A 16,236-nucleotide genomic window follows, 5' to 3' on the forward strand; every position below is an offset into this window, starting at 1 on the left:
TAAATAGTGCAAACCTACGTATGCTTTATCTTAGAATCCATGATTTGAAGTTTCTGGATGAACTGGTTACAGTAGAAGCCCATGATGCTGAAGTGTTGTGCTTGGAGTATTCAAGGCCGGAAACTGGTGAGTACATTGCTTAGGGGTACGAGTTTCTTCTTACTTTTGAGCAGAGGCTTTGCTTGGGCTGCCAGGATTGGCAAGCTGTAGCACTTGAGGGAAACCCAGCTATTGACCTCAAAACATCTCCAAAGAGCATGAATTGAAGGTCACCCCAGGGTTCTGTCTTTACTACAGTTCGGCAACTTTATATTAAGCAAGGGTGATGAGGAGAACGTAGAGATTGTTAGGGGTAATGGCTCCCTGATAAAAATCCAGTTGGAAAAAAACAAATCCCAGATGGATTTTTGTTCTCACAATGGTTCTCTGATAGGCAGAATACTTTTTAAGGTCTATGGTATTGTCATTTGAGCTTTCCCAGCTTTTAATCTACCAAAAGCTGCTTAAAAGGCACAAGAATTTTAGGTACTATCCACTCCAGTGCTCCTTTGGGGGACATCATCCATCTGTAAGTATTGCTTGTCTTCGGAGAATAGTGTATTTAACAGCAAGCGCCTTCCTACCAGCCTATGTCACATGGGACCCACAGTCTTGTTTCTTTCTGTGGAGTAGTGAATACTTGTCTAAAGTCACGGTATGAAGAGATTTTAAAAAATTTTTATTCCAGGACAAGCAGGTAGGTATTTTCACTAATGGGTGACGTGATCCAACGGAGCCCCGATGCGGACGCTTCTTTGAAGAAAAACTCGAAGTTTTGAGTCGCCCGCACTGCGCATGCGCGAGTGCCTTCTCGCCCAGACCAGGGCGCGTCTCCTCAGTTCTTACTTTTCCGCGGAGCCAAGAAGTTCGTCTTCGACCCTCTGTGCAAAGTTTTCTTCACTTGTGCCTTCTAAGTCCGCGGTTTTGGTTTTATTTGATCCTAATCGCTAACTTTCGTCGTGTTTTATTGTTTAAAAAAAAAAAAAAAATTTCATCGTTCCGTTCGACCGGGAAGGCCACGTGGCCACAGCCCCGCGGCTTCGGTCTTGCGGCGGAGCTTTTTCGGCCTATGTCCCGGCCTATCACCGGTTTTAAAAAGTGTGACAAGTGCCAGCGCGCGATTTTGCTAACAGACCCTCATCGACGCTGTGTTCGGTGTCTCGGGCCTGAACATCTCCCGAAATCGTGCCGGCCTTGCTCCACACTCACCGCACGTGCTTTCAAGCGCCGTTGCGTCTTGTGGGAATCACTGTTCATGGAGTCCTCGACGGAGCCATCGACCACGAAAGGACCTTCGCCTTCGACATCATCCACAACTCCACAGCCTACCACCTCTGCGCCGCCGAGTCTCATCAAGCCCGCCTCGTTTGTCCCGGCTTAGACTCCGGCGCCTGCTGCGACGCCTTCCTCAACCTCAGGTCAGGTAGCCCAGCAGCCCATTCCCCCAGTAGTGTTAAAAGTGCCCAAGGCCAAGTCCAAGCACTCACACACTGCTCCGAGGGAACGCGAGGCCCGCGCAGGTGGTCCCATTTCAGATGCGGATCCATCCTTGCCGGCCTCGTTCCAGACCATGTTACAGAAGCAATTCATCGAGCTCTTTACCATGATGGGGCTCAGCTTCTTTCCCAAATCCAGCCTGGGCACGAGGAGGCCTCCCGCGGGGTCGAGCCCCCTCCAGTGCTGCAGCGGGGAACACACTCTCAACAGGGAGCAGAGTCTCTGTGAGTGTCTGGTCTGGCAACAACGCATGCATCGCAAGGAGCAGAGTCTTTGCCCATGCCACCATTGGAACTGATGCACTCGATGCAAGGAGCAGAGTCTTTGCGGGTGCCTCCGTTGGAGCCGATTCCATCGATGCAAGGAGCAGAGTCTTTGCAAATGCCTCCATTGGAGCCGATCACCCTGACGGGGTTCGAGCCTCTACGGCAACCTCCCCTGCTTCGATCGACCGCTTCCAGCCCCATCCACTACCTGGGGGCCTTAGCGAAGACCTACTCGCCTCGCCCATTAAGGCCGACCTCTCGACACAGTCCGCATCACCGATCGAGGCACTCGTCCAGGCAGGCCTCGCCTCATCGGAAGCAAGCATTCCTGGAGTATTCGCCACCGACTACTACTCCTCCACTGATGCCAGAGCTCGAGGACACGATGGGATCTCTCTCACCTTCTCAATCCCTGTCCCTCATGGATCCGGAGGCCTCGACCTCATCGAGCCCGTCCCGAGGCCCTGCAACAGCCGACCAACTGTCCTTCTCCTCGTTCCTTTGACAGATGGCCGTTGACATGGACATCCCCCTAGATAAGGGGTCCAAATTCTCGAAAGAATACCTCAAGACTATGTGCCTCCCTCAACCACCTGCAGAGTCCCTCAAGCTTCCATTACACAAGCTGGTGGACCAAACCTTTGCACGGTGCCTCGAGACACCTTATTCGATCCCCGCAGTGCCAAGTAAATTGGACACCAGATACCGCACTGTCCACCGTAAGGGGTTTGACGGCTCGCAGCTTTCCCACCAATCCCTTTTGGTGGAGTCCTCACTGAAGCGGTCCCATCCCTCCCAGGTCTACGCCTCCGTCCCACCTGGTAGAGAGGGAAAGACCATGGACCGGTTCGGCAGGAGAGTTTACCAGAACTCCATGATGGCCTCTAGAGTTCTGAACTACAACTTCCACTTCACAACATATTTGGAGTTTCTTTTTTCCGTACTCCAGAAGTTTATGCCCTACGTGGATCCTAGGGCTCAGTTCGAGTACCAGGAGGCGCTGGGCTCGTTATCCCAACTTCGGGTACAGCTTATGCAATCCTCCTACGATGCCTTTGAGCTGGCGGCTCGGGCCACAGCATGTTCGGTGGCCATGCGCCGGCTGGCCTGGCTGCGGACCATCGACATGGACCCCAACCTCCAGAACAGGCTTGCCAATGTTCCATGCGTCTGGCTCCGACATCTTTGATGAATCCATCGAGGCGGTAACCAAGAAGCTCTCAGACCATGAGAAGTCCTTCCAGTCCATCCTGCGTCCGAAGCCCAGGCCTGCTCCTCCTCGTCATTCACGCCCACCGTTGATCTACCAGCGGCGTTACCCCCCGAAACAGGCTCCCCCCGTCCGACAGCCTGTGAAAAGGCAGCACCCGCAGAAACATCAGCAAAAGCCTCAACCATATGCTGTCCCTAATGCTCCTCAGCCCTTTTGACTGTCTCAAAGAGAGCATAACCTCTGTCGTTCTGCCACTTTCAGTGATTCCACCTATCGGAGGTCGCATCCATCATTTGTTCCATCGATGGACGTCTATCACCACCAACCTCTGGGTCCTCTCCATCGTCAAGGAGGGATACTCCCTTCAATTCTACCAGGTCCCTCCGGAACATCCTCCAAGAGAATATCTTTCCGACTTAACACAGACCGCCCTTCTTCAGGAAGCCCAGGCGTTGCTGCAGCTTGGGGCTGTCGAGCCGGTCCCTCGGGACCAACACAACAAGGGTTTTTACTCCCGGTACTTCCTTGTTCCGAAGAAGACGGGCGATCTGCGACCCATCTTGGACCTCAGGATGCTCAACAAATTTCTGATCAAAGAAAAGTTTCGCATGTTGACCCTGGCATCCCTATACCCCGTCATCGAGCAGAACGATTGGTTATGTTCTCTGGATCTGAAGGAGGCCTACACTCACATCCCCATTCATCCGGCCTCCCGCCAATTTCTCAGATTCCGGGTGGGAAATCTTCATCTGCAATACCGAGTGCTCCCCTTTGGCTTGGCCTCATCCCCCAGAGTCTTCACCAAGTGCCTCGTAGTGGTATCCGCTGCACTCAGGAACCACTGCCTCCAAGTGTTCCGTTACCTGGACGACTGGCTCATCAAGGATTCTACGTCTCAAGGAGTCACCCTCGCGACTCAGAAGACAATTTGGTTACTACCACATCTGGGTTTTGAGATAAACTTTCCAAAATCCCATCTACAGCCTTCCCAGATTCTCCCCTTCATCGGTGCGATTCTGGATACTACCAAACTCCGAGCATTCCTCCCTCCCCCAAGCATTGGGGGCTCTGCATCATCTCTGCCACTAGTGTCCTCTCGCCTGTCCATCCTGGCGAGACAGATGATGGTCCTGCTAGGCCACATGGCCTCTACAGTACACGTGATTCCGTTTGCCAGACTTCACCTCAGGACTCCTCAGTGGACCTGTCTCATTCTGGCCTCAAGTCTTCCTCGATATGAGTCCATCTCAGTGCACTCACTGCTTTCCATCAGCCTCTTCAAGGAAAACCTCTATCTGCTCATCCTGTGGTTTCCAGATTCATGAAAGGACTGTTCCATGTCAATCCTTCCTTCAATCCGCCTCCAGTGGTTTAGGACCTCAATGTTGCCCTTTCACAACTTATGAAGCCTCCATTTGAACCTCTTCACAAGGCTCACCTGAAGTATCTCACTTGGAAAGTGGTGTTTCTCATTGGCCTCACTTCTGCCCAAAGAGTCAGTGAGCTACAAGCCTTGGTTGCGGACCCACTTTTTACAGTATTCCATCATGACAAGGTGGTTCTCCACACGCACCCAAAATTCCTTCCTAAAGTTGTCTCAGAATTTCATCTCAACCAATCCATTGTGCTTCCAGTGTTCTTTCCGAAGCCACATTCTCACATTGGAAAATTTGCCCTGCATATTTTGGAATGTAAGCGTGCTTTAGCCTTCTACCTAGAACGCACCAAGCCTCACAGAACTGCTCCTCAACTGTTCATCTCCTTTGATTAGAACAAGTTGGGACGCCCTGTTTCCAAGCGCACCATCTCCAACTGGATGGCGGCTTGCATCTCATTCTGCTATGCCCAGGCTGGATTGCCCCTTGACAGAAAAATCACAGCCCATAAGGTCAGAGTGATGGCAGCTTCTATAGCCTTCCTCAGATCAACGCCGATTGAGGAGATTTGTAAAGCTGCCACTTGGTCTTCGGTTCATACCTTCACTTCACACTACTGTCTGGATACCTTCTCCAGACGGGATGGACAGTTTGGTCAAACTGTATTGCAAAATTTATTCTCCTAAGTTGCCAACTCTCCCACCATCCCACTCTGGTTAGCTTGGAGGTCACCCATTAGTGAGAATACCTGCCTGCTTGTCCTGGGATAAAGCAATGTTACTTACCGTAACAGTTGTTATCCAGGGACAGCAGGCAGCTATTCTCATGTCCCACCCACCTTCCCTGGGTTGGCTTCTCTGCTAGCTATCTGAACTGAGGAGACGTGCCCTGATCTGGGCGGGAAGGCACTCGCGCATGCGCGGTGCGGGCGACTCAAAACTTCGAGTTTTTCTTCAAAGAAGCGTCCACATCAGGGCTCCGTTGGATCATGTCACCCATTAGTGAGAATAGCTGCCTGCTGTCCCTGGATAACAACTGTTATGGTAAGTAACATTGCTTTCTCTTCTGTCATGGTTGTACGTACTGAAGGGACTATTATAGGATTAGTTTTCCTTTTCCTTCCCTTGTCCCTTTTCTGAGGGGTTTTTTTTTTTTTTTTTAGTTCTTTATTTTTTTTGGGGGGTGGGGAAGAGGTTCTGTGGCCCATGGTCATTTTGGCCCTGATTCTGTATAGGACGCCCAGGAGAGGTGTCCTATACAGAATCGGGCCTACACTAAACCCCGATTTTGTAACTGGCGTCCATGTTACAGACGCCTGTTAGAGAATCAGGTTAATGAGTAAACGCGGCTGCTACACTTATCACGGCAAGGGATAAGTATAGCGGCCGCCTGTCCGATCGCCGGCAGGAGGGTACCCAACTCCTCCTGCCGGATCCCCCCCAACTCGTAATCGCCGGCAGGAGGGTGCCCAACTCCTCTTGCCGGAAAGCTGGACCCCCTCCGGACCCCCCATGCTAATGACCTTCCCCCCCAATTAACCTCCCTCCCCCCAACTAACCTTTAAATGTTGGTCGGCTGGACGGGTCTTGCTGCCGTCCAGCCGACAGGCCCGCCTCGTCGAAATGAGACGGGCCCGCCCCTTCCCGGCCCATCCCCACTAATCCTAAGGCCTGATTGGCCCAGGCTTCTTATCAACACCAGTCTCCTCAATTGGGGAGCTCAATTTCTTGGTCGTTTGGTTCAGGGCAGCTGGTCACTGGAGGAAGTGTCCTAGTTGATCAATATTTTGGAGACCAAAGCCATTCGGTTGGCGTTGCTAGCTTTTCAGGTGTTGCTGAAGAGCAAGTCAGTTATGTCAATCATCAGGGGGAGAACCAATAGTCATCTAGTAGTGCAGTAGACAACTCTTCTCATGGAATGGGCAGAGACTCATCTTCTAGACATCTCAGCTTCCCACATAGCGGGAGTGGACAAAGTTCAGGCGGACTTCCTTAGTCATCATGTACTGGATCCTGGAGAGTGGTGTCTTGAGCTAGAAGCCTTCAAGTTGACTGACCAGGCCTGGGGCTGGCCAGTCATGGACCTCATGGTCACGAGTGTCAACGTCAAAGTATAGAGGTTCTTCAGTCGGCACAGGGATTACCAGGCCAAGGGGCTGGATGCTCTAGTGCAAGCTTGGCTGATGGACGGCCTGCTGTACATCTTTCCTCCATGGCCACTGGTGGGCAGAGTTCTTCTTCGGATTGCTTGGCACACAGGCCTAGGTGCCCGTGGTACGCAGATCTGGTTCATCTTCTCATGATAGATCCTCTTCCGCTGCCACTCTCACCCGATCTTTTGACTCAGGGTCCCATTCCCATGTTCGATCCGGGTCCCTTTTCTCCAACTGCTTGGTTCTTGAATAGAACACCTAAGTAAGAAAGGTTATTCGGATAAGGTGATCTCCACCCTCATGGATTCTATGAGACTTTCTACCTCTTGGACTTATGTGTGAGTTTGGCGTCTTTTTGAGGAGTGCTGTTCCCTTTGGCGCGTCTTTGCCTCACATTTTGGAGTTCTTGCAGGATGGCCGGGGTCTTGCCTGGCCCTCCCTTAGGGTGCAGCATGCGGCTTTGTCTTCTTTTCATGGCCGGCATTTGACCTCTTCTCCGAATGTGATTTGCTTCATGAGAGTGGGGAAATTGATTTGGCCACCAATTTGTCCTTCAGTTCCAGCCTGGGATCTTAATCTGGTTCTTTCCATGCTTGTTCATCCTCCTTTTGAGCCTCTCAGCTCCTGTTCGTTGAAAGACCTTACTCTTAAGTTGGTGAACCTGATGGCCATTTTGGCCGCAAGACATGTTTCTGAACTGCATGCCTTTTCGTGTAGGCCTCTCTTCCTAGAGTTTTCTAGGGAGCAGGTTATGTTGCGGCCGGTTCCCTCCTTTCTGCCGAAGGTGGTTTCACCTTTTCATATCAACCAGTCCGCTGTCCTTCCGGTCTTAGGTAGGGCTCTTTGGAGCAGAGGCAGTTGCACAAATTGGAGGGTCCTTCATGCTTATGTTCAGTGGATCCAGGAGTTCTGTCAGTTTTTTTGTCTTTTTAGCAGGTCCTTGTAAGAGGGATGGTGCTTCTAAAACTACAATTGCGCATAGGGTCAAAGAGGCTATCGCTTTGGTGTACCTTCTTCAAAAGAAGCCTGTTCAGAGTTTCTCAATGCTCATTCCTCTCGGGGGCAGGCAGCTTCTTGGTATGAGTCTTCTCTTGTGCCTCCGGTGGATATCTGTAAAGCTGTGGTTTGGCTTCTCTCCATTCCTTTGTTTGACACTACAGTGTGGATGTTCACATGTTCTTGTGGTGGCCCTTCAGGGTCCCACCCATGCTGGGTAGTGCTTTGGTAATTGCCATCCGTTTCCGTGCTAGTCTGGCGGAACGCTAAAGAAGGAGAAATTAGGTCCTTACCTGCTAATTTTCTTTTTTTTTGTCCCTCCAGACTGGCATAGACCCTGCCCTGTCATTTTTACTCTGTGTCTTTTTTACGAAGAGTACGTTTTTTTTCTGCGGTATCTGTCTGCGTTGTTGGGGGAGTTAATAAGAGCAGCAGTGTTTGGTTTGTCTGTTTTAGCTGGCGAGCTGTGGGGACGTTGTTGAAGGTTCTTATTCTAATCAGTATCCAACAGTGTTTTTCCTCGACAAGATGGTGGCTGCTGCCAGAAGGATGCTGGGCTGTATAGAGAAAGGCATAGCCAGTAGAAGAAAGAAGGTGTTGATGCCCCTGTACAGGTCATTGGTGAGGCCCCACTTGGAGTATTGTTCAGTTTTGGAGACTGTATCTGGCGAAGGACATAAGAAGGCTTGAAGCGGTCCAGAGGAGGGCGATGAAAATGATAGGAGGTTTGCACCATAAGACGTATTAGGAGATACTAGAAGCCCTGAATATGTATACCCTAGAACAGTGGTCTCAAACTCAAACCCTAGGCAGGGCCACATTTTGGATTTGTAGGTACTTGGAGGACCTCAGAAAAAATAGTTAATGTCTTATTAAAGAAATGAAAATTTTGCTTGAGGTAAAACTCTTTATAGTTTATAAATCTTTCCTTTTGGCTAAATCTCAATAATAATATTGTAATTTATAGCTGAAGATACATATGATCAAGAAACTGTTTTATTTTACTTTTGTGATTATGATAAACATACTGAGGGCCTCAAAATAGTACTTGGCGGGCCGCAAGTTTGAGACCACTGCCCTAGAAGAAAGGAGGGACAGTGGAGATATGATTCAGACGTTCAAATACTTGAAAGGTATTAACGTAGAACAAAATCTTTTCCAGAGAAAGGAAAATGGTAAAACCAGAGGACATAATTTGAGGTTGAGGGGTGATAGATTTAAGAGCAATGTAAAGAAATTCTACTTTACGGAGAAGGTGGTGGATGCCTGTAACGCGCTCCCGAGAGAGGTGGTGGAGAGGAAAATGGTGACAGAGTTCAAAAAGCGTGGGGTGAACACAGAGGATCTAGAAATAGAAAATAATAATAAATATTGAAGAACTAAGGCCAGTACTGGACAGACTTGCACAGTCTGTGTCTGTATATGGTCTTTTGGTTGAAGATGGGCTGGGGAGGGCTTCAATAGCTGGGAGGGTATAGATGGACTAGAATGAGCTTTTTAGACGGAGGCTTCAGTAGTTGGAACCTAAGCACAGTACCAGGTAGAGTTTTAGATTCTTGCCCAGAAATAGCTAAGAAGAAAAACATTTTTTTTTTTTTTAATTGAATCAGGTTGGGCAGACTGAATGGGTCATTTGGGTCTTTATCTGCCGTCATCTACTATGTTAGTATGTGTAATCTCCTTTTGGGAATGAAATTAGTGTTTTATAGTTCTTAGTTAGTTCCTGCTTGGCTATTTGTCAGACTGATTGTAGATAGGACTGCAATGCCCAGTTGTACTATGGCTAAAAGTCAATGTCTCAGTTTTCAGCTGCTGGCAGAGGAGCATAAACCCATCTGTTATTGTGCCGGTCTATAGGGACTAAAAGAAAGAAAATTAGCAGGTAAGAAACTAATTTCTCTTTACACTTCAAGTTTTCAGAAACTTTGCGACTGCCAACACCATGCAAGTGCCTTCGCGCCTGAGTTCAAAGAAGCGTGGGATGAACACAGAAGATTTAGAATCAGAAAATAATATTAAAGATTGAACTAGGCCAGTTACTGGGCAGACTTGTACGGTCTGCGTCTGTGTATGGCTGTTTGGAGGAGGATGGGCAGGGGAGGGCTTCAATGGCTGGGAGGGTGTAGATGGGCTGGAGTAAGTCTTAACAGAGATTTTGGCAGTTGGAACCCAAGCACAGTACCGGGTAAAGCTTTGGATTCTCGCCCAGAAATAGCTAAGAAGAAAAAAAAAAAAAAAAATTTAAATTGAATCAGGTTGGGCAGACTGGATGGACCATTCGGGTCTTTATCTGCCGTCATCTACTATGTTACTATGATGCTGGCTCGTGGTACCTCAGTTCTTCATTTTCCATGGGGTGAAGAAGTGCTATTTTTCTGGACTGTCACCCAGATCCTCCTATTGATAATCCTTCTTATCTCCAGCTGTAAGGTAGAAGCAAACAATCTACCCAATATTCCCACCAACTCAATTACAAACAAAACACATCACCCTAACAGGAGAGCTCCATCAGACAGAAACCCTAACCACCAAACAAGCATTCAACACCCCATAACAACTACATGGGGAAGAAGAGCAACACAATCTAAAATCCAATCTCACCAGAATACAAAATCTCTCACCTACCCTAAAACAAATCAGAATCACCATACTGAAACCACAACTCTTAAATGTGCCTACCTAAACATCAGAGCCCTAGGCCCAAAAACAGACCTCATAAAAAACTGGTTAAAAAACGAAAACCTAGACTGCCTCTTCCTCACAGAGACCTGGCTCACATCAGACACAGACCCTAGAATCACGGAAGTCTGCCCTCAAGGATACAAAATTACAGTGACTTGCAGAGAGAAAAAAAGAGGAGGAGGTTTAGCAATCATAATTAAAGATTCTGTAACCCTAAACATACTGGAAAAGACATCCACCCCACACATGGACCTTCTAGCATGTCAAATATCAGCCACCACACTAAAAAACTCACTAAACTGCATGCTCTGCTATATAACACCGGGAGACTGGGCCATGGTTAGGCCTGACTTTGAAAACTTCATATACCAATACTCACTTACATCTACACACAACCTTATCCTAGGAGACCTAAACCTTCATCTTGAAGACCATTCATCCAAACCCGCACAGGACCTCCTGTCCTTCCTCAAAGCCTTATCCTTCCAAATTTTAAACCCTCAAACAACTCATGAGAAAGGGCACCAACTTGATATTGCAGCCTTCATGTCCCACCAAACATCCAATCCAGAAATTCAAACACCTACTGGAACCTGGTCCCCATCCCTCTGGTCAGATCACTACGCATACACCTTCGAAATTAACTGGACCAAAAACAAAACCAAACCTACATCCAAAACAACAACCTACACAGCACGCAAACACATCGAGCCTACCATATTCTGGTCAAAAGTAGATGAAATAATCCAAGAAGACAACCCCATAGACTTCATAACACACTGGAGCAAACTGAGCAATAACATCCTCGACGAACTAGCCCCACTACGAACCAAAACCAGAACCTGCAGAAGTTCAGACCAATGGTTCGATGACTAATTACTCACACTCAAGAGACAATGTAGACGTCTGGAAAGAAAATGGATAAAAATCAATCTAGACCACACAAAAACCTCCTGGAAAAAAGCGAACAAGCAATACAAACTTCTATTAAAAGAAAAGAGAAAAAACCACTATACTAACCTAATAGGCACGGAAACCCAAGACACCAAAAAACTATTCCAAATATTAAAGGATCTAACGAACACCAAACTCTATATGACTACAAACAACAACCCCCCCCCCCCCTTCAGCCTCTCTCCTTGCAGAACACTTCAAGAATAAAATCACAAACACCAGAGCTTCCCTCAAAAATAACCCAGCCCACCTAATTGACATCATAACACCTCCCACAGAAAAAGAATCATGCGCTGCAGACAGAACTTGGTCCCAATTCTCTAAGATACACTGAACCAAATTCAACAAACTCTACAAGAAATACAGCCATGCATTCTGTGAACTCAACCACTGCCCACCTTATCTCCTATCATCAGCAAGCACTAAGTTCCGTACCCTACTCCTACATTGGATACAAACCATGCTCACAGACGGCACCTTCCCAACTAATCTCAGCGAAATCATCATCACCCCAATCCTAAAAGACCCTAAAGGTCCAACAGATAACCCATCCAATTACAGACCAATCGCCTCAATACCTCTATATATCAAACTAACAGAAGGACTAGTAGCCAAATTCCTCAACAACTATCTCGAAGACCATGACCTCCTCCACCCCACGCAATCTGGCTTCAGAACTAACTTCAGTACTGAATCACTATTAGGCTCCCTTATCGACACAGTAAGACAACACCTCAGCACTGGAAAAAAAAAATGCTGCTAATACAGCTGGACCTGACGGCGGCTTTCGACCTAGTTGACCATAACATACTTCTCCAAATTTTGGACACTATAGGCATCTCAGACAAAGTATACTCATGGTTTGATTGCTTCTTAAAATCCAGATCATACAAAGTAAAATCAGACAAAGAAAAATCCAACCTGTGGTCCAACCCCTGTGGAGTCCCACAAGGATCTCTTCTTTCCCCTACACTCTTCAACCTTTATACAGCCTCTCTCGGCGTGTACCTGAACAAACAAGCTACGCTGATGACATCACCATCCTCATACCCTTTGACCAACCAAAGCTAGCAATGACAGACACACTACACCGAACACTAGCTACAGTTGCGACGTGGATGGAAAATCACAAACTGAAACTCAACCCAGACAAAACTAAATTCATCCTCCTAGAAAATAACAAAGTCCCTACCACTACCAACATAGTAATCAACTCTGTCAATTACCCTCTACAAACCTCCCTAAAACTACTTGGAATGACTATTGACAGGGGATGCACCATGCAAACACAAATAAACAAAACGATACAGAAATCGTTCGCAGTTATGAGGAACCTTAGACAGGTCCGAAAATTCTTCGAAAGACCACAATTTTTGCTTCTAGTACAATCACTAATCCTCAGTGTACTCGACTACTGCAACATCCTCTACCTCCCCTGCCCAGCAATAATGATTAAACAACTACAAACAATTCAAAATACAGCTTTGAGACTCGTCTACTCTTTGAAGAAATATGATCGCATCACGGAGGCATACATCGACTCACACTGGCTTCCAATCCAAGAAAGAATACAATTCAAATTTTACTGTATACTATTTAAAACTATTAACCGGAAAAGCCCAACCTACCTAAACAACCGCTTTATCCAAACTACCTCTACCAGGCATAGAAAAACACACACCCCTTTCACTCACCCCACAATCAAGGAAGTAAAACAGAAAAAACTTTACGATAGCCTACTAGCCACTCAAGCAGCAAGACTAGATAACCAAGTCTTCATCCTACTGACATCAACTCCTGACTACAAGAGGTTCAGAAAGGATATAAAAACTATACTCTTCAAGAAATTCCTGAGTAAAGCCTAATACCATGAACACCTCCCCTAACCCTGATCCTACCTTTCCCTCTCTCAGAAACTACCTCTGATCTAACTTTGTAACCCTTCCCTCCACAACTCTTATTGTAATCCGCTTTGAACCGAAAGGTAAAGGCGGAATAGAAATCTGTAATGTAATGTAATGTGCGTTGCCTTCCCATCAATTTTCTTCTATTTTTGGCCCTTTGGCCATCTTTTTTGCTTTCTTGGTTCTTCGGTCTGTGTAAAAAAAAAAAACAACAAAATCCTCCCTTTTTTTTTCTTTGTACTTCAGTAGGGCCGTTTGGCCCTCTTTTTTCCTGCCTCGGTGTTTTTTTTCCTTCTCTTTTGTCATCATTGAGTTTGACCTCGCCGTCAAGATTTTTCCGTCCATGTCAAAACTATCAAGCAGTTTTAAGAAGTGCTGTCAGTGCCAGCACCCTATTTCAATCACTGACTCGCACAGTTGGTGTTTGCAGTGTTTGTTCCCTAAGCATGCTCGTTAAAGTTTCATCGCATCTAGCAGGAGAAGCTGTTCAACTCAACCATGGACTCGGGTGATAAATCAGAGTCCTCTGTACTGGTGGTACCAACCTTAGAATTTGACATGTTTCCTGCATCAAGAAAGCCTGCTAAGAAGCGATCCACTTCCCAGCAAGCATCGCAGGCCTTTATGGCACTGTGTTCCTCGATGCAGGCCAAACGTTGACGGCATCGCTCTCCTTCAGTGCAGGTTGTCTTCTTCAGGGCATGGATCCTCATCAAGTTCTCCCATCCCTCAACACCCTGCTGCAGCAATGGTACCGGCTGTTGAGCCAAGGGTACCTGTGCAAATCGTAAGGGAATAATTCAATGAATTTTTCCAAAGGGAGCTCTGTGACATGTTGAAGTTGCACTTGACACCAGTGCTTACATTGACTCCCTTGGTATCAGCCCATCCTAAGCATAGCACTCCGAGGCCACATAGTACCGATTCCAGGTCTACATAGAGACACTGGTCTGCTTCCTATCAGTGCTCTTCATGTAGACATCAACGCTCCTCCATCAAAGCACTGACATGCATCACGTGCTTCCAGATCCAATTGATCTTCACGTCATTTGTCCTTATCTGCATCGGATCGGTACCAACAACATCAAGGAAACTCTTCTCGAGGCTCTCACCGGTCTCCTCTAAAATCATCGTCTTAGAGAGAGTCAGCTGGGGTTCATGATGTTGATTCTCGTCACCATTCCGATACTGAGTGTGAGCCTACATCATCTGCTCCTGAATCATATGGTATTCCTTCAGATCCGTCTCCTCCTCCTCCTAGAAGAAGGTCTCCTCCTGAAGGACTTTCATTTATTAAGTATATTAGACAGTTGGGGAAAGCTCTCCCTGTCAAACTGGAGGCTGACATTGAACCCAAAGCAGAGCTCCTTGATGCCTTGGATTATGATGAGCCTTCTAAAGAGCTTCTTAAGTTGCCTTTGCATAATCTCCTCAAAGAAGCACTCTTTAGAAATTGGGAGACTCCTCTTTCTGTCACTGTAGCTCCAAGAAAGATTGACTCACTCTACAGAATGTCCTGGCTTTGACAGACCACAGCTACCACATTAATCGTTGCTTGTGGAATTGACACTTTAAAAAATCCTCCAGCTCCAGGGTTTATGCTACTGTATCACCAGGGTGTGAGGGTCATACTATGGATAAATTTGGTCACCGCCTTTATCAGAACTCTGTTGGCCAACAGAGTTCTTAATTACAACTTCTATATGTCTTTTTACCTTAAATATCTTGTAAAGAAGTTGGCTGATTTTGAGCAGCATATTCCTTCTGACTACCTTGCAGATTTTCAACAGAATGCATACAGCCTACTTCAAACATGAAAATATATGGCAAGAATGACATTTGATGGATTTGAAATGTCATCCAGATTTGAAATGCCATCCAGAGCATCTGCCATGTCTGTTGCTATGAGGTGTCTTGTGTGGCTGCGTATCTCTGACATGCATATTAATTTTCAAGATTGGTTAGCCAACATTCCTTGTTTTGGCGAAGAACTCTTCAGTGACAGAATAGAGGCTGCTACTCAAAAAGTTACTCAGCATGAGCAGAATTGGAACTCTTTAAACAGATCTAAGACTCAACCATCTAAACCTGCTCCAAAAACAACTACTTATTCTTATAAGAGATGATATCCTGCAACATCCTCTTCTTTGAAGCCTTTACCACAGAAGAGACAGAAACAACAGAGACCTCAGAAGTCCCAGTCTTTGGCTCCTGAAAAGACAGTTTAGTCTTTTTGATATGCTTCTACAGAGCATGGCCAAAATTCCTCCTCAGCCTCTTCCCCAACCCATCGGAAGTCAATTTCAATTGTATCAAGGACACTGTTCTCTCACCACTATGGACTCCTGGGTTCTCAAAGTCATCAAGGAGGGTTACTCTTTCCATTTTGTAATCATTCCCCCAAACCACCCTCCAAGAGAATCCTTTTTCACATTTTGTTAGATGTCCCTTCTTTAGGAAATTGAAGCTCTGCTTCAGCTAAATGCCATAGAAGTAGAAACATATAAACATAGAAGATGACGGCAGATAAGGGACATAACCCATCAGGTCTGCCCACTCTACTGACCCACCCCCAAGTCTACTATCCTAGGGATCCCACTCCTGGTGACAGGTTCCCTTGGCTTAACCCTCTAAGGGATCCCACATGGGCAACCCATTTGCTCTTAAATTCTTGCACGCTGTTTGCCTCGATCACCTGCACCGGGAGCTCGTTCCAAGGATCACCACTCTCTTGGTGAAGAAATATTTCCTGGTGTCGCCATGAAATTTCCCGCCCCTGAGTTTGAGCGGATGCCCTCTTGTGGCTGAGGGTCCTTTGAGAAAGAGAATCTCTTCTTCCATCTCGATAAGGCCGGTAATATACTTAAACGTCTCGATCATGTCTCCTCTCTCCCTACGTTCCTCGAGTGAGTACAGCCACAAATTTTTCAGCCTTTCCTCGTACGATAGATCCTTGAGCCCCGAGACCATCCTGGTGGCCATCCGTTGCACCGACTCTACTCTCAGCACATCTTTTCGGTAGTGTGGCCTCCAGAATTGCACACAGTATTCCAAATGAGGCCTCACCATGGTTCTGTATAATGGTATTATGACTTCAGGCTTCCAGCTGACGAAACTCCTGCGGATGCAACCTAACAACTGTCTTGCCTTAGATGAA

General features: G+C 47.0%; 1 protein-coding gene across 7 annotated transcripts in view; it reads left to right on the forward strand.

Annotated features, from left to right (window-relative positions):
* LOC117365282 (WD repeat-containing protein 62-like) overlaps nucleotides 1–16,236 on the forward strand; it is a 442,332-nt gene that overhangs the window by 165,561 nt on the left and 260,535 nt on the right. For all 7 annotated transcript variants that reach the window (XM_033955506.1, XM_033955511.1, XM_033955512.1 and 4 more), the window contains one exon: nucleotides 35–126. In XM_033955506.1, coding sequence (XP_033811397.1) covers nucleotides 35–126 — 92 coding nt within the window. The remainder of the gene's footprint in view (nucleotides 1–34; nucleotides 127–16,236) is intronic.

Source organism: Geotrypetes seraphini, chromosome 8, assembly GCF_902459505.1.
Source record: "Geotrypetes seraphini chromosome 8, aGeoSer1.1, whole genome shotgun sequence".
NCBI lineage: Eukaryota > Metazoa > Chordata > Amphibia > Gymnophiona > Dermophiidae > Geotrypetes > Geotrypetes seraphini.